At 41.0% G+C, this 17,988-nt stretch overlaps 1 protein-coding gene across 2 annotated transcripts; it reads left to right on the top strand.

The window, feature by feature from the left end:
- Positions 1 to 408: 408 nt before the first annotated feature.
- LOC308301782 (ganglioside GM2 activator-like) lies at positions 409 to 14,426 on the top strand. Of its 2 annotated transcripts, XR_013962910.1 has the most exons (5): positions 409 to 550; positions 1,885 to 2,037; positions 10,768 to 10,950; positions 12,715 to 13,355; positions 13,444 to 14,426. XR_013962910.1 is itself a non-coding variant. In XM_080745888.1 (4 exons), the coding sequence occupies exons 1-4, from the start codon at positions 455 to 457 to the stop codon at positions 12,889 to 12,891; spliced, it is 609 nt and encodes a 202-aa protein (XP_080602014.1). In that variant the 5' UTR covers positions 409 to 454; the 3' UTR covers positions 12,892 to 14,426. The 2 variants fall into 2 exon arrangements, 1 of the variants encoding a protein (XP_080602014.1); XM_080745888.1 differs by having other exon boundaries at positions 12,715 to 14,426.
- The last annotated feature ends 3,562 nt before the right edge of the window (positions 14,427 to 17,988 follow it).

Here is a 17,988-nt window from a genome sequence, read left to right as displayed (position 1 = left end):
GCTAAAATGTCCGGTGAAATATTGTATTTTCTGGTTAAAAAGTGTATTTTAGAGGTGAAGTGGGGCTCAGAGTGTTGCCACTGAGGAAAGTAGGCTTTCAACTCCATAAAACCATCTTTGTTTTGGTGAGTAACAAAAGTGTAGTTTATATTTTCACTACAGACAAGAGGCTGAGCAGTGTTTCCTGCGGTGCAGCGGATCATTAGTGACAGAGAACTCCAGAGCTAGTGCCATGCCATAGCCCGGAGGGACGCTGGCCGTTGTATACTTTGCTCTCATTGGCTAGCTAGTTACCACGGCAACCGCTCTATGCCTATTTCAGACAGTCTACTACCACTTCCTGCTTTTTTAGCCATGGGATGTGATGACTCCACCTTTATAACGTGAGCATTGTGTTGTAGTAGTCAGTCAGTTAGTTAGTAAGTACACAACACTCACACACGTAAGCGTTAAGATGAGGCTGTTTGTGCACGTTGTGTTGTTGCTGTGTGTTGTTGGATTGTCCTGCTGTAAATCCTACAGCAAGAAGAGCAGAAAGAACAATGTCAAGGTAAATATAATGTCTTTATATGATGTACTATTTATCTACAATCATTACCTCTCTATATGTCACTACTGTTTAGCTGTGATTGATTATCTGTTTATAACACTACTATTATTTAGCTGTGCAGGTCTTCCTTTCACAGGCACTTTAGTACTTTACGTACGTTTTATTGAGTGTAGAACTTCTGTTTATCATCCATTATAGCCAGTGTTAGTTTGGTTTGTCTGCTACTAAACTGATCCTATTGTAAAGTTTAACACCAGAAATGACATACATGTTGGTGGCAGTGTAGTTAGAAGGACCAGTTTTAGCTCTTGTCCATATTAGGGCTGTCACAATTATTACATAATCGTCTAATCGTGATTATTTGACATTATCGCAATTATTTTGTCATAATCGTCAAATCGTGAATGTTGAAACATTTCCGAAATAGTGGAAATAGCAGATCTACAAGCTCACAATGCGTCGCATCGCGACGCGTTGTGAGCTTGTAGATCGGCTATTTCCACTATCAAAGTATTTTTTAAGTAGTAAGTTGTAAGTTGTCAAATATGTCAGTAATTTCTTTGTATATTTAGGTTATGTCTACCATGTACAACTTCAAAGCCTAAAAGCCAAACAGAAATGTAATTATCAACAACAAAAACACAATTAAATCGTTAATCGCAAATTATTTGAGTGACAATTAATCGTCATGTAAAATGTCATATCGTGACAGCCCTAGTCCATATAGCGTTAACCCCATGTTTGAGCCAAATGTAGGGGGACTGATCGAGGTCAGACGATCTGTGGCTCAAAGTGAGGTCCAGCCAGGGTTCAAATGGAACCCAGAACCCTTAACAGCAGTGTAACTCTAAGAATTAAACACCACATTGGTTCCTTTTATACACTCTCAGAGTTTTGTGGAGCTCTTTGCATCATAACGTTTGAGAACCACAGCTATAAACTGCCTATACAGTACATTACTAGCCTGTTCAAATATATGTCAACAAGAGACACCAAGTCTTTGTAAAAAGTAAAATGGTAAATGGTGCATTTATAAACACCTTTAAGTTTGATCCCGGGCTCCCCCAGAGTCAGTGTTGAAGAGTCCTTGAGCAAGACTCTGAACCCCTAACTGCTCCTGATGAGCAGGTTGGTGCCAAGCATGGTTTCCTCTGCCGTCGCTGTATGAATGCGTGTGTGTGTGGGTGTGTGGGTGAATGGGTGAATGTGCCCAATCTATGTACAGCGCCTTGGATAAAGGCGCTGTAGAAATGAACCATTTACCATTTATGAACCATGTTGTGATGTGGTAGCTGCTGGGTTTTGATTGGCTGAACTGTGTTGTGATGCCATAGCTCCTGGGTTTTGATTGGAAGAACTGCGGCCAGCCAGACGCCCCGGCTGCCATGAAGACCCTGAACATCTCCCCTGACCCCATCACCATCCCTGGGGACCTGAGCGCTGCGGCCTCGGGGACCACCTCTGTAGAGCTGTCTGCTCCGCTGGCGGTGAGTCTGTCTGTCTGTCTGTCTGTCTGTCTGTCTGTCTGTCTGTCTGTCTGTCTGTCTGTCTGTCTGTCTGTGTGTCTGTGTGTCTGCCTGTCTGTTTGTCTGCCTGTCTGCACTCTGCACCCATGGCTGTAAGTTAGCCGCAAATTGCAACACTAGATTTTTATTTTTATATGTTGAATTTAAGGTTGCAACATGCCTCCCATTGGCAGCCAATGCATCCATACAGTTCTTTGCTATCTGATTGTATTAAACAACGTCAAACTCACCAACATTGCGGCTCTATGGAAAGCTTGAATTATCCTCTTTCTACCGGTATCTGCAAAGTGTTTGTTTCATAAAAACCCACCGTAGACATGTTATGAGTTACCTTTTGTCAAGAAATTCTGTTCAGTTGATTATTTTTTCTTAAGTGTTGGAGTTTGGAAGCGCTCGTGGGAAGTCACTCAACGGTCCTGTGTCTAAATGCAGGAGGCAGCGGGACGTTGCGTTATTGAAGACGAGCGCTTCCAAAGTTCAACACTCTGACAGAAAGTAGCTCATAACATGTCTATGCTGGGTTTTTATGAAACAAACACTTTGCAGATAGAAAGAGGATAGTTCAAGCTTTCTGTAGAGCCGCAATGTTGGTGAGTTTGACATTGTTTAATACAATCACAGTTTTGATGCAATGGCTGCCAGTGGGAGGTATTGCAACCCTAGATTCAACATATAAAAAGTCTAGTGTTGTGGCTAGCTGCCTGTCTGTCTGTCTGTCTGTCTGTCTGTCTGTCTGCCTGTCTGTCTGTCTGTCTGTCTGTCTGTCTGTCTGTCTGCGGGCCCCCTGGCTGTGAGTCTGTCTGTCATTCCATGCATGTGCAGAACTTCCTTGTTTGAGCAGGCAGGCAGTTACTTAATTGCAGAAATGAACTGTGAAAGTGTCATAAAAAAACATCTGTGGTTTACAGTGACGTTAGAGCGGGAGTTTTGAGGCACTCTGCTCCATGTCGTGAAGCTGTGTTAGTTAGAAGACTGTTGTTCAGTGTGTTAGTCTCAGAGCAGTACTGGTGGTGTTACAGTTAGAAGACTGTTGTTCAGTGTGTTAGTCTCAGAGTAGTACTGGTGGTGTTACAGTTAGAAGACTGTTGTTCAGTGTGTTAGTCTCAGAGTAGTACTGGTGGTGTTACAGTTAGAAGACTGTTGTTCAGTGTGTTAGTCTCAGAGTAGTACTGGTGGTGTTACAGTTAGAAGACTGTTGTTCAGTGTGTTAGTCTCAGAGCAGTACTGGTGGTGTTACAGTTAGAAGACTGTTGTTCAGTGTGTTAGTCTCAGAGTAGTACTGGTGGTGTTACAGTTAGAAGACTGTTGTTCAGTGTGTTAGTCTCAGAGTAGTACTGGTGGTGTTACAGTTAGAAGACTGTTGTTCAGTGTGTTAGTCTCAGAGTAGTACTGGTGGTGTTACAGTTAGAAGACTGTTGTTCAGTGTGTTAGTTTCAGAGCAGTACTGGTGGTGTTACAGTTAGAAGACTGTTGTTCAGTGTGTTAGTCTCAGAGTAGTACTGGTGGTGTTACAGTTAGAAGACTGTTGTTCAGTGTGTTAGTCTCAGAGTAGTACTGGTGGTGTTACAGTTAGAAGACTGTTGTTCAGTGTGTTAGTCTCAGAGTAGTACTGGTGGTGTTACAGTTAGAAGACTGTTGTTCAGTGTGTTAGTTTCAGAGCAGTACTGGTGGTGTTACAGTTAGAAGACTGTTGTTCAGTGTGTTAGTCTCAGAGCAGTACTGGTGGTGTTACAGTTAGAAGACTGTTGTTCAGTGTGTTAGTCTCAGAGTAGTACTGGTGGTGTTACAGTTAGAAGACTGTTGTTCAGTGTGTTAGTCTCAGAGTAGTACTGGTGGTGTTACAGTTAGAAGACTGTTGTTCAGTGTGTTAGTCTCAGAGTAGTACTGGTGGTGTTACAGTTAGAAGACTGTTGTTCAGTGTGTTAGTCTCAGAGTAGTACTGGTGGTGTTACAGTTAGAAGACTGTTGTTCAGTGTGTTAGTTTCAGAGTAGTACTGGTGGTGTTACAGTTAGAAGACTGTTGTTCAGTGTGTTAGTCTCAGAGTAGTACTGGTGGTGTTACAGTTAGAAGACTGTTGTTCAGTGTGTTAGTCTCAGAGTAGTACTGGTGGTGTTACAGTTAGAAGACTGTTGTTCAGTGTGTTAGTCTCAGAGTAGTACTGGTGGTGTTACAGTTAGAAGACTGTTGTTCAGTGTGTTAGTCTCAGAGCAGTACTGGTGGTGTTACAGTTAGAAGACTGTTGTTCAGTGTGTTAGTCTCAGAGCAGTACTGGTGGTGTTACAGTTAGAAGACTGTTGTTCAGTGTGTTAGTCTCAGAGTAGTACTGGTGGTGTTACAGTTAGAAGACTGTTGTTCAGTGCAACAAGCTGAAACCTGCCTGTGGGCACTTCTGCTTTCATGCTGCTGATCATGTGAGTTTCAGTTGAACAAAGAACAACTCTTAAAAGTTACAACACAGAACATAATGAGGACAGGATCCATACGGTCACACCCACTGATAAACCTCACTGTTTGGAGAACCGGTGACCTGCTTTGGGCCTTAGTTTACAACTTAAACATTTATCTACTCTAGAATCTAAAGCATACATGGGCAACTGGTGACCCGGGGGGCATATGTGGCCCCCACCTTCATTTAAAACTTGAAGTCCTTATTAGTAGTTTTTGATGGCTATTGGCTAGTATTAAAATTGTACTCTTTTTATGTCCAACTTATTTGTAATAAAGTTTACATATTGTAAGTATATCTAAATAAAGAACACGCCGCATTGCGACACGTTTTTCGCTTGTAGACTGGCTATTTTTAGCTACTTATTATTGGTGACAGTAGAGTGATGGAGTGGGACATCAATTTACCAAATAGGTTACGTTCAGATATGGAGATAAGAATGTTTCTAGATAAGAGGTTTCTGTCGACAACAACAGTATGCAATGTGGCCCCTAGAGTGAGTGTATAAATACAGTGGTCCCTCTAACATCAATGTGGCCCCTGGAGTGTAAATACAGTGGTCCCTCTAACATCAATGTGGCCCCTGCAGTGAGTGTGTAAATACAGTGGTCCCTCTAACATCAATGTGGCCCCTACAGTGAGTGTGTAAATACAGTGGCCCCTCTAACATCAATGTGGCCCCTGCAGTGAGTGTGTAAATACAGTGGTCCCTCTAACATCAATGTGGCCCCTACAGTGAGTGTGTAAATACAGTGGTCCCTCTAACATCAATGTGGCCCCTAGAGTGAGTGTGTAAATACAGTGGTCCCTCTAACATCAATGTGGCCCCTAGAGTGAGTGTGTAAATACAGTGGTCCCTCTAACATCAATGTGGCCCCCTGCAGTGAGTGTGTAAATACAGTGGTCCCTCTAACATCAATGTGACCCCTAGAGTGAGTGTGTAAATACAGTGGTCCCTCTAACATCAATGTGGCCCCTAGAGTGAGTGTGTAAATACAGTGGTCCCTCTGTCATCAATGTGGCCCCTAGAGTGAGTGTGTAAATACAGTGGTCCCTCTAACATCAATGTGGCCCCCTGCAGTGAGTGTGTAAATACAGTGGTCCCTCTAACATCAATGTGGCCCCTAGAGTGAGTGTGTAAATACAGTGGTCCCTCTAACATCAATGTGGCCCCTAGAGTGAGTGTGTAAATACAGTGGTCCCTCTAACATCAATGTGGCCCCTGCAGTGAGTGTGTAAATACAGTGGTCCCTCTGTCATCAATGTGGCCCCTAGAGTGAGTGTGTAAATACAGTGGTCCCTCTAACATCAATGTGGCCCCCTGCAGTGAGTGTGTAAATACAGTGGTCCCTCTAACATCAATGTGGCCCCTAGAGTGAGTGTGTAAATACAGTGGTCCCTCTAACATCAATGTGGCCCCTAGAGTGAGTGTGTAAATACAGTGGTCCCTCTAACATCAATGTGGCCCCTAGAGTGAGTGTGTAAATACAGTGGTCCCTCTAACATCAATGTGGCCCCTGCAGTGAGTGTGTAAATACAGTGGTCCCTCTGTCATCAATGTGGCCCCTAGAGTGAGTGTGTAAATACAGTGGTCCCTCTAACATCAATGTGGCCCCCTGCAGTGAGTGTGTAAATACAGTGGTCCCTCTAACATCAATGTGGCCCCTAGAGTGAGTGTGTAAATACAGTGGTCCCTCTAACATCAATGTGGCCCCTAGAGTGAGTGTGTAAATACAGTGGTCCCTCTAACATCAATGTGGCCCCTAGAGTGAGTGTGTAAATACAGTGGTCCCTCTAACATCAATGTGGCCCCTACAGTGAGTGTGTAAATACAGTGGTCCCTCTAACATCAATGTGGCCCCTAGAGTGAGTGTGTAAATACAGTGGTCCCTCTAACATCAATGTGGCCCCTAGAGTGAGTGAGTAAATACAGTGGTCCCTCTAACATCAATGTGGCCCCTGCAGTGAGTGTGTAAATACAGTGGTCCCTCTAACATCAATGTGGCCCCTGCAGTGAGTGTGTAAATACAGTGGTCCCTCTAACATCAATGTGGCCCCTACAGTGAGTGTGTAAATACAGTGGTCCCTCTAACATCAATGTGGCCCCTACAGTGAGTGTGTAAATACAGTGGTCCCTCTAACATCAATGTGGCCCCTACAGTGAGTGTGTAAATACAGTGGTCCCTCTATCATCAATGTGGCCCCTAGAGTGAGTGTGTAAATACAGTGGTCCCTCTATCATCAATGTGGCCCCTAGAGTGAGTGTGTAAATACAGTGGTCCCTCTATCATCAATGTGGCCCCTACAGTGAGTGTGTAAATACAGTGGTCCCTCTATCATCAATGTGGCCCCTGCAGTGAGTGTGTAAATACAGTGGTCCCTCTAACATCAATGTGGCCCCTAGAGTGTAAATACAGTGGTCCCTTTAACATCAATGTGGCCCCTAGAGTGTAAATACAGTGGTCCCTCTAACATCAATGTGGCCCCTAGAGTGTAAATACAGTGGTCCCTTTAACATCAATGTGGCCCCTAGAGTGTAAATACAGTGGTCCCTCTAACATCAATGTGGCCCCTAGAGTGTAAATACAGTGGTCCCTCTAACATCAATGTGGCCCCTGCAGTGAGTGTGTAAATACAGTGGTCCCTCTAACATCAATGTGGCCCCTAGAGTGTAAATACAGTGGTCCCTTTAACATCAATGTGGCCCCTAGAGTGTAAATACAGTGGTCCCTCTAACATCAATGTGGCCCCTAGAGTGTAAATACAGTGGTCCCTTTAACATCAATGTGGCCCCTAGAGTGTAAATACAGTGGTCCCTCTAACATCAATGTGGCCCCTAGAGTGTAAATACAGTGGTCCCTCTAACATCAATGTGGCCCCTGCAGTGAGTGTGTAAATACAGTGGTCCCTCTAACATCAATGTGGCCCCTGCAGTGAGTGTGTAAATACAGTGGTCCCTCTAACATCAATGTGGCCCCTGCAGTGAGTGTGTAAATACAGTGGTCCCTCTAACATCAATGTGGCCCCCTAGAGTGAGTGTGTAAATACAGTGGCCCCTCTAACATCAATGTGGCCCCTGCAGTGAGTGTGTAAATACAGTGGTCCCTCTAACATCAATGTGGCCCCTGCAGTGAGTGTGTAAATACAGTGGCCCCTCTAACATCAATGTGGCCCCTAGAGTGAGTGTGTAAATACAGTGGTCCCTCTGTCATCAATGTGGCCCCTAGAGTGAGTGTGTAAATACAGTGGTCCCTCTAACATCAATGTGGCCCCCTGCAGTGAGTGTGTAAATACAGTGGTCCCTCTAACATCAATGTGGCCCCTGCAGTGAGTGTGTAAATACAGTGGCCCCTCTAACATCAATGTGGCCCCTAGAGTGAGTGTGTAAATACAGTGGTCCCTCTGTCATCAATGTGGCCCCTAGAGTGAGTGTGTAAATACAGTGGTCCCTCTAACATCAATGTGGCCCCCTGCAGTGAGTGTGTAAATACAGTGGTCCCTCTAACATCAATGTGGCCCCTGCAGTGAGTGTGTAAATACAGTGGCCCCTCTAACATCAATGTGGCCCCTAGAGTGAGTGTGTAAATACAGTGGTCCCTCTAACATCAATGTGGCCCCTAGAGTGAGTGTGTAAATACAGTGGTCCCTCTAACATCAATGTGGCCCCTAGAGTGAGTGTGTAAATACAGTGGTCCCTCTAACATCAATGTGGCCCCCTGCAGTGAGTGTGTAAATACAGTGGTCCCTCTAACATCAATGTGGCCCCTGCAGTGAGTGTGTAAATACAGTGGCCCCCCCTATCATTGCCCAACCCTGATCTAAAGGATTCGAACAAACACAACATAGAACCAACTTCCTCCAACCTTGTGGTCCAAATGCAAGAGCTGCTACCTGAACACAATGGAGTGAACAAGCATTAGTGAGCATGTAGAAATGACTCTGACCTACACTATAAACCAAAACATAAACAGCACAGTCACCACTAGCCTACTAACCTACTCATTTTATGGCATTATATTGTGCCATAAACCTGTCTTGCTGTTGTTATGACAGTTATCTAGACTTCTAGAGCAGACCATGAAGCATTTCAGATTAAGATGCGTGCTTGTTATTTCCAGGGGTGGTTAGAACAGCTCAACAGCAGTTTATTTCTGTAGAAAGACGGAGGAAGTGAAAACCGTCTTGGTTTGTGTGGTGAAATGAGTAAAGGTTTCCCCCTACAGGACATGATGTCCTGCTTCCTCTGTCAACAGCTAACCACTTCTTCAACCATCCTTATTCTGAGGAGGCATTAGACAGAAAATAGCAGATCTACAAGCTCACAATGTGTCAAGACATGTTATGAGCGAGCGAGTAGATTTTTCAGTTTTTAGCAAAGCGATTAGGACTTGGTTAAATGGGTCTAAAGACCAACAGAGACCATATGTAGTGGATTGTTATTGGTTAACAAGCTCATAACACTTCTCAGCTCAAGCTTTAAGATCTATTGTATGTTACTTATCATATAATGAAGTATATAAGTAGTTAAAGATAGATAGATGCCTTTATTATCCCAAGGGGGAAAAATCAGTCACCCAGAGACAGCAGTTTAAGGTTTACAAAGTTACAGAGAAGTAAGACAAAGAAAAAAGTACTGTTGTGTACAGTGAAAAAGAGCAAGGCACAATAAAATGTCAAAGCAGTCAACACTCATAAGTGTCACATCGCAACACAAATGGCAATACTTGAAGCACAACAGTGAATTCTAGTCAGTGCTACACAATAATCTCACTGCCATGTCAACACAGCAATTATACTCAGTCCTGCCAACACAACCCAACAGTGCAGAGACTAACAGAAGTGTCCAAAAAAGAACACAAAAAGTGATACAGCAAAAATGCCATATGAAACCCTCCCGGAAAAAGAGAGGGTTTTTTCTTTTTAAAAGAGCATGGAGCAGTCTGAGAGAAACGACTTCAAGGTTGAATTCTTGTGACTAAACTAAAGTATGACAGAGGTGGACAGAGTATCATTTTGTTATGATTACTACCGTAGTTGACATGGAAGCTAAACGTGACCGTGGCTTGTTGACACGCAGTGTCTGTTTTCTGTAGCATTCTGACTTCACAGTCTGACAACCAGACTATCAACAGCATGAGATAAACACCTCATGACAGCGTTCAGCTCAGTCTGACCTCCTTTAACTTCACACTTCCCCTCCAGGGTAAATAATTATTAATGTTTTATTGTCTCTGCATTAAAAGTGATTAAATTGTCACACTGCTACCCTGTACACACTAAAGGTCCATTCACACTGAGCAGAGCATTATTACTATAGAACATATAGTTTTAAGAATGGTTCTAAGCCAAGTGGACGGCAGGGTTCACACCAACTATAAATAAATATGCAATGGTGAAGGATATACTGTAGACATAGTTATTGTGCCCAGTGGGAATGACACTTTATAGTATACTGTTATGTAGGTTTGTTTTCTGTTGAGTGAGAAAACAATGTTGCACATCAAGCTAATCATCTGGAGACCATTTATCTAGTGTAGCAGAGTGATTCACTGCCTCAGCCTATATGGCCTCAACAGTCTAGTATCTCCCTCGATCCATAGGGATATCCCTTTGGATCAATTGTCAAGATGTTGGACTTTCACATGGGAGACCCGCTTTCGAAGCCCAGGTGTTACACTAGGACAGGGGTGGGTGGGCAACTTTGATGATGGAGAGGGCCACTATATTTCCACCCTCACTCCAGTGGGGCCACATTGCATACTGTCAAGCAAAAACCTCTTATCTCCAGTAAGAGTAGCAAAAATAGCCGATCTACAAGCTCAAAACGCGTCGCACTTCAGCACATTTTGAGCTGGTAGATCTACTATTTGTGCTACTTCTGAATTGGAATCCTGAATTATCGTTTGCTATTTTTGAATTGGAATCCTGAAATCTAACATTTTTGTTTAATTTCACATGCATTTACACTAGTTATACCTATGTAAACTTTATGAACTTAATTACTAATACTTTGGATGTAAAAAAAAAAGACAAAAGTTAATATCAGTATTCCGATATTAACCTGAGGGCCGCATTAAGAGAAGGTGGGGGCCGCATGTGGCCCCCGGGCCGCCAGTTGCCCATGTATGCACTAGGATATGATAATGACTGTGGATGAATAAACTTAATCAGATCAATGAATGACCTCTCTTTTTCTCTCTATGTTTCCCCCTCCCCTCTCCTCTCCTCCTCTCCTCTCCTCCAGGTGAATGTGACCTTAGAGAAGGAGGTAGCAGGGTTCTGGGTGAAGGTCCCCTGTGTGGAGGACCTGGGCAGCTGTCATTACCCTGACGTCTGCTCCCTGCTGACCCAGCTGGTCCCTCCAGGACAGGACTGTCCTGAACCCATGCACACCTACGGCCTGCCCTGTCACTGTCCCTTTAAGGCTGTAAGTACTGTCACTGTCCCTTTAAGGCTGTAAGTACTGTCACTGTCCCTTTAAGGCTGTAAGTACTGTCACTGTCCCTTTAAGGCTGTAAGTACTGTCAGGGGGGTTCCCAAATTATTTTGGGGGGTCCCCAGCTGATTAACTTAACGTGCAACATTGTTTTCTCACTCAACAGTAAACAAACCAACATAAGGTTTAAGTGTATAGAGGGTATCTGCACATTTCTAAAGTGACAATTTAAGGACTGTTTAATACCTCTAAAATGACAAATTAAACATTGCCCAAACTGTCAAATATTAGAGGCAGAAATTGTTAAAATAGCAGATCTACATGCTCACAGCGCCTCGCATTGTGCATGTAGATCTGATTTGCTCTGTACTTGGTGCGTTCCTTTTTGATCTACGCCAAATCTCACAACGTGTCCATTTTTGTCTTAAAATGCATTCAAACATCCCATGTAATATAATAATAAACTTTATTTGTACAGCACTTTTCATGACAAGGAATGCAGCTCAAAGTGCTTTACAGTGCAAAAATGATTGTATACATGATAAAAAACAAAATAAATTCAAACCACAAAACAAACAAAAACAAATAAAAATCAAAAACTTCAGTAAGACCCTAAGAACGGAACATTCCAAAACAATAAAGAATAAATAAGAGTAACAAACATAGGGAATTAAAATTCAACTAAAAGCAAGGGTGATGAAATAGGTATTGAGCTGTGCTTTAAACCTATCCTCAGAGGAAGCCTGTCTTAGGTGAGCTGGGAGCTGGGAGCTTATTCCAGGCCCATAAAAACAGAAAGCTGCCTCACCATATTGTTTATATGTCATATCCGGTACGTCAAGCAGGTTAGCGCTGGCAGACCTGAGGGAGCGGTTAGGGACGTACCGGTATCTAGGTAGGCAATCCTTAAGATATGGTGGAGCCAGGCCATTGAGTGCTTTAAAAACAAGTACATTTATTTTAAAATCGATCCTAAAAACAACAGGGAGCCAGTGCAGTGAGGCTAAAACTGGAGTATTATGATGTATGCGTATAGATTATTATAGGATTATTTATAATCAGTTTTATTAGATCAGATGCATGTTGAATAACCTCCGGTTTGTAGAGTTGACACCATGCTGTCACTATTTATTACCCGGCTTGATTGGTCAATCGCTGAAATCAGGGGTCTGTTATTTCTGGATAACAGACCGCTCCGCTCTATAACAGACCGCTGCATAATCAAAGATTCAGAGCACCTGCTGCAGTCAAGCTGCACTGTGTGAATCTTGTGCTGTATCCAACATGTCAGCCATGTAAACAAACACACAGCGACATTTACAACTAAACGTTGCTCTCAAGAATGTTTTTAAAAATATTTTAAGCGAGAAATAGACGACCTTAGTATCAGAAAATGGAATCTATTTGATCAGCACTTCCTTGTTTTCCAAGGCGACCGAACACTTGTGGAACACTTCCAGCCGTCTGTAAACAAGGAAATACTTTGTTTTGTTTTTAGTTTTGAGTCAAATTATTCATCACTTCAGGCTGATAACGTCAGGCTGTCGGTCTGTTATGTATCGACAACCACCGCAGAGCCATTCATTATCGCTTACTTAATATATACACTAAAAACGATCAGTCAGTACTTTGAATTATGGATCACAGTCACTCTGAAACAAAATATTAAAACGCGCCTCTCTCTCTCTCTCTCTCTCTCTCTCTCTCTCTCTCTCTCTCTCTCTCTCTCTCTCTATCTCGTCTCTCGTCCGACAGGGCACCTACTCTCTCCCCCAATCAGATTTCTACCTGCCGTACATGGACCTTCCCTATTGGCTGACCAATGGCAACTACAGAGTGCAAGGCACCCTGGGTAATCAGGACAAGGAGCTGGGCTGTCTCAAAGTGGCGTTCTCCCTGCACTCCAACGCCAAGACACACGGTCTGGTTTAGAAACAAACAGGCAAGGAAAGCCTTGAAAATGTTGCTTTGCTTTTAGCAACTTTTCCCTTCTTTTTATTTTTTTCCCCTTTATGTTGGTTGCAATTTAGTTTATTGGTACAAATGATTGAAGTGGAAGAGGACAATGTAGCGATTTCTGCATCCAGCTTTTCAAAGTCATAATAACGATACATTCTTATAAATACAAACTAGAAGAAAAGGAGCATGATTAGGAAGGCTGTGCTGTTCTGGAACAGTTGCTGTAATACTACGTACTGTACTACTGACACAGTTGTTTGACATGTTTGATCAAAGGGAGAACTTACACACACCTTTATTTAGCATGGGGATTGGGGACAAGAACACTTGTCTTTTACAGCAACAGCTTGCTTCACATGTAGTTTTTACAGTTGCACAGAGCTGTCCAGTAAGACCACAAACCTCTACGGTTGGTCACTGGGAGCTGACCAGTAGAGGTTTAAACCTCTACGGTTGGTCACTGGGAGCTGAACCAGTAGAGATTTAAACCTCTACGGTTGGTCACTGGGAGCTGAACCAGTAGAGATTTAAACCTCTACGGTTGGTCACTGGGATTGAGATTTTCACATCCAGTATTTCCACTGAAACATGGCAATAATGTGTACAAAACATTCATGTCGGGCAGAAACCTCAGACCACCACATTTAAACGTATTTAAATTATTTTCTGAAATGAATGCCATACTTCATCGTACAAGAGTGACGTTCGAATGTAGTGAAATTAGCCTGTCTACAAACTACACAGCGAGCTTGTAGATCTGCTATTGTCACTGCTTCAAAATGATTTGAAAATAATTAAAAAGGAATGGTTTTAAACATTCAAGGTCTCCAGCCAGCAGCAACAATATAGCGTTTCATAAACCTGCAAGATATTATCTTCACTGCTCATGCTTGTGCCACAAAACTGAACTATTCGTTACAATGATTGTATTTAGTTGTCAAAACTTTTAGGAGAAGAGCTGACTGACTGTCAAAGTAGTCAACCCTTTAGGTGGGAAAGAGTTTAAAATATGACCAATATCTGTGTTTAAAACACAAAATGTTTGTTTCTATGTAAAACAGGGTTGTGGTTTAAATCAGTTCATGCTCTTTAACAATGATGTACATAATTATTGAGAGGATTTACTTTTTAATCTTGATATTTTCTTTCTTCTTAATACTGTTAAGTGCCTGAAGAAGTTTGAATGGTTTCACTGCTGCTGTGTTGAATGGAGGAGGGATTAGCTATTTTTTTTATTGTTTAATGAATGTTAATGAATGAGGCCAAGGCTTTTTAAACTACTGTATGATTTCAATCATGAGAACATCAGAGGGATATATTATATAGTATATATTATATATTATATAGTATATTATATAGTATAGTAGCTGGTTTAAACTTAGTGCTGACTGATGTATGGTTTTATTTACATTAGTAAATTGATATGCTAATAAATGAAGACAGAATGATGCTAGTGAATCTCTTCATGTTACATAGTGTACACTGTACAGTTTTTAATAAAAAGATAACTTGTATGTCTGTTGTCTGGGAGTATTCTTGCATCTTGTTTCTTTTTTACTAAACTGGTCAATGTAGTTTATTTACCGCAAGGTACTAAAGCGGGGTTTTCATAGTGGGTGACGGGGCACCCTGGGGTGCTGTGAGAATTCGATATTTGGAATTTATTTGGACACTTGAAAAAATATTTAGTATCACTTTAAACTTGAAGTACAAAGTTATTTTCATGGCTATTATCTCAATGTTTTCCTCACAACATAATGGCCATAAAATATGCTATAAATATAAGGCGCTGGGAGTGAAAATTATGAATATTGTCGCTGTCAGGCAAAAACCTTGTTATCTCCAAGTTTCAAATGTGTGTTTTGGTAAAATAAAAGCCCTACTTCTTCATAAAAAAGTGTCACACAAGTAGTGAAAATAGCAGATCTACAAGTGTTTGTAGGTCTGCTATTTTCACTGTTAAATCATTTTTAAAATAATACAAAAAGAGAAGGTTTTGGACATACAAGGTTTCCACCCGACGACGACGATATAATGTGTGTGCCTAGGATGAAAAAGAAAATATCAATGGGTGCCCTGAGATAAAAAGTTTGGGAACCCCTGAACTAAAGGACAGTTAAATAGATCATTACCTGACCTTTCAGACTCAGCAGCTCATGTGTTCTAGTGATGCTCAGAACAGAACAGTGAATACTTGGCTGAGTTACAGTAAAACAACTCTGGTTCACTGAGTGATTCAATACTTCAAGTCATCAACTGTGACACCACTATCAGACATATCAAATATGATGGGAAATGCTGCCCTCCTCTGGTGGACCGGGAACATTAACTTGGCAATACAGGAAACACTAGACCAGGGGTCTTCAACGTTTTCAGCCCAAGGACCCCTTAGTTGAGAGAGATGAAGCAGGGACCCCCACAACCTGTTCATAGATTCCATAATACTGTAGTTTCACTTGACCTTTCACTCTGTACTTAGTCTGCTCTTTTCCCCCTCTATACCAAAGCTCTTTGCCAAAAATAGCCGATCTACAAGCTCACAACGCCTCGCAGCGTTCGTAGATCGGCTATTTTTGGCTAAAGTTCTCAGAATATGGACACTAGGGTTCAAGTGGTTAATATAAAAAGGGAGAAAAAGGTTTCTATCACACAAAGATTTGGAGGACCCCCTATACTAACTCTGAGGACTCCCTAGGGGTCCCGGGCCCCCTGTTGAAGACCCTTGGTTTAGAAAGATGCTAGGATCATTCAACAGTTATCCTAGCCTGGTTAGACCCTGAATCCACACCCCTTTAAAATGTGTTTAGGCGATTCTGGAGTGAAACGAAATGTCAATTCAGGCTGAGTGTTAGGCTACAGCTATCCTATAGTTTCAACGTATATATTTATTTTGTATAGTATATTGTTTAGACTGAAGATAAAGTATACATTTGTATTACGATTCTATTGTTATATCGTTGACTGAGCATCTGTCATAACAGTCAGTCAGACACACATAACTTACAGTAGATTCTACTGTATTTAAACTTTTTTATTTTTTTTTATTTAAACATACATTAAAACAACTAAAACTGTTTATTTGATACTCTACACAAAAAAATGTATTTTTTACAAAAAAGTAAAAAAAATATATACAGCATACAATCACTATGAAGCAGCCAGTAAGATACTAAAATCACTGATACAAAAATATGCAGAAATATGCAAAGAATGTAAACATCCAGACAGAATGTCTTCTCCTTGTTGCTGTCCGTTTAATAAACCTTGGACCTGAAACAGAGAAACACAACAAATGAATGATACATTTAATGATAAAATATAATAATTAATCAATTTAAACATTTCTAAATACATAGAAGAATCTGCATCTGTAGAGTTTTAATATAAAGTCAATATTGGATATATCAAATACTACTGGTTTTCAACCAGTGGTCCGGGGACCACCAGTGGTCCTCGAGGCGGTTCCAGGTGGTCCCCCGCTAAAATGGAGAGTTGGTCACCAAATGGACCCTTATAGATCTTTACCTCGTGAGAGTGTAAAATGAAACCAAATGGACCCTAAATGGTCTGAAGTCTACACATATAGAGAATGCAGAGGAGGAATCATTTTGATCAGCGTCTGCCTGTTTATCTCTGCTCTGGGAAATATCTTATCCAACAAAACAGATGTTGGGTCTGACAGGTTAAATATCATCAAACGTTCTGTGGCTCAAATGTTGAATAAATAATGGACTTTGAGTCCAGTTTAAATATGGTTATTTTGGGGGTTGTGGCCTGAAAGGGTTGAGAACCACTAGATCCGGACTAAAAGAAATCACAGACTTCTGCCAGGCCCAGCGTTTAGCCAGGACCACAACGGTAGAACGCCAGCTTTTCTATAAGGTCGGCCGCTTCGCCGGCCTCCCCTCTAGGTCGTTGCGTTGTGTCTATAGGGCTCACATTTGCATACACAGTCATTACACCATAACATGTTGCAGTGGTTGCAGTATGTACAGTAAGTCTGTACAACCAGTAATACTGTACAAACATTAATATTTAATATGTTTATAATATAATACCTGGTAAAGGTGATGATACAGACCAGGCCCAGTAATAACTCCATACTGTACATACATTAATATTAATCATATTTAATATTTAATATGTTTATAATAATACCTGGTAAAGGTGATGATACAGACCAGTCCCAGTAATAACTCCATACTGTACAAACATTAATATTAATCATATTTAATATTTAATATGTTTATAATAATACCTGGTAAAGGTGATGATACAGACCAGTCCCAGTAATAACTCCATACTGTACAAACATTAATATTAATCATATTTAATATTGAATAGGTTTATAATAATACCTGGTAAAGGTGATGATACAGACCAGGCCCAGTAATAACTCCAGACTGTACATACATTAATATTAATCATATTTAATATATATATAATATAATACCTGGTAAAGGTGATGATACAGACCAGGCCCAGTAATAACTCCAGACTGTACATACATTAATATTAATCATATTTAATATCTATATGTATATAATAATAATACCTGGTAAAGGTGATGATACAGACCAGTCCCAGTAATAACTCCAGACTGTACAAACATTAATATTAATCATATTTAATATTAATATTTAATAATACCTGGTAAAGGTGATGATACAGACCAGTCCCAGTAATAACTCCAGACTGTACATACATTAATATTAATCATATTTAATATTTAATATGTTTATAATAATAATAATAATACCTGGTAAAGGTGATGATACAGACCAGTCCCAGTAATAACTCCAGACTGTACATACATTAATATTAATCATATTTAATATTTAATATGTTTATAATAATAATAATACCTGGTAAAGGTGATGACACAGACCAGTCCCAGTAATAACTCCATACTGTACATACATTAATATTAATCATATTTAATATTTAATATGTTTATAATAATACCTGGTAAAGGTGATGACACAGACCAGGCCCAGTAATAACTCATACTGTACATACATTAATATTTAATATGTTTATAATAATAATAATACCTGGTAAAGGTGATGA

Source organism: Nannobrachium achirus (genome assembly GCF_963921795.1).
Source record: "Nannobrachium achirus genome assembly, chromosome: 17".
Taxonomy (NCBI): Eukaryota; Metazoa; Chordata; class Actinopteri; order Myctophiformes; family Myctophidae; genus Nannobrachium; species Nannobrachium achirus.
Note: the sequence above shows the minus strand (reverse complement) of the source record. Positions and strands in the feature narration are given on the sequence as shown.

Bases quoted from the DNA above. Each gene is read 5' to 3' on its own strand.
- LOC308301782 (XM_080745888.1), top strand. From the start codon at position 455: ATGAGGCTGTTTGTGCACGTTGTGTTGTTGCTGTGTGTTGTTGGATTG. The intron at 551-1,884 runs GTAAATATAATG...GTGATGCCATAG, and splicing joins GCAGAAAGAACAATGTCAAG to CTCCTGGGTTTTGATTGGAA. The intron at 2,038-10,767 runs GTGAGTCTGTCT...CCTCTCCTCCAG, and splicing joins AGCTGTCTGCTCCGCTGGCG to GTGAATGTGACCTTAGAGAA.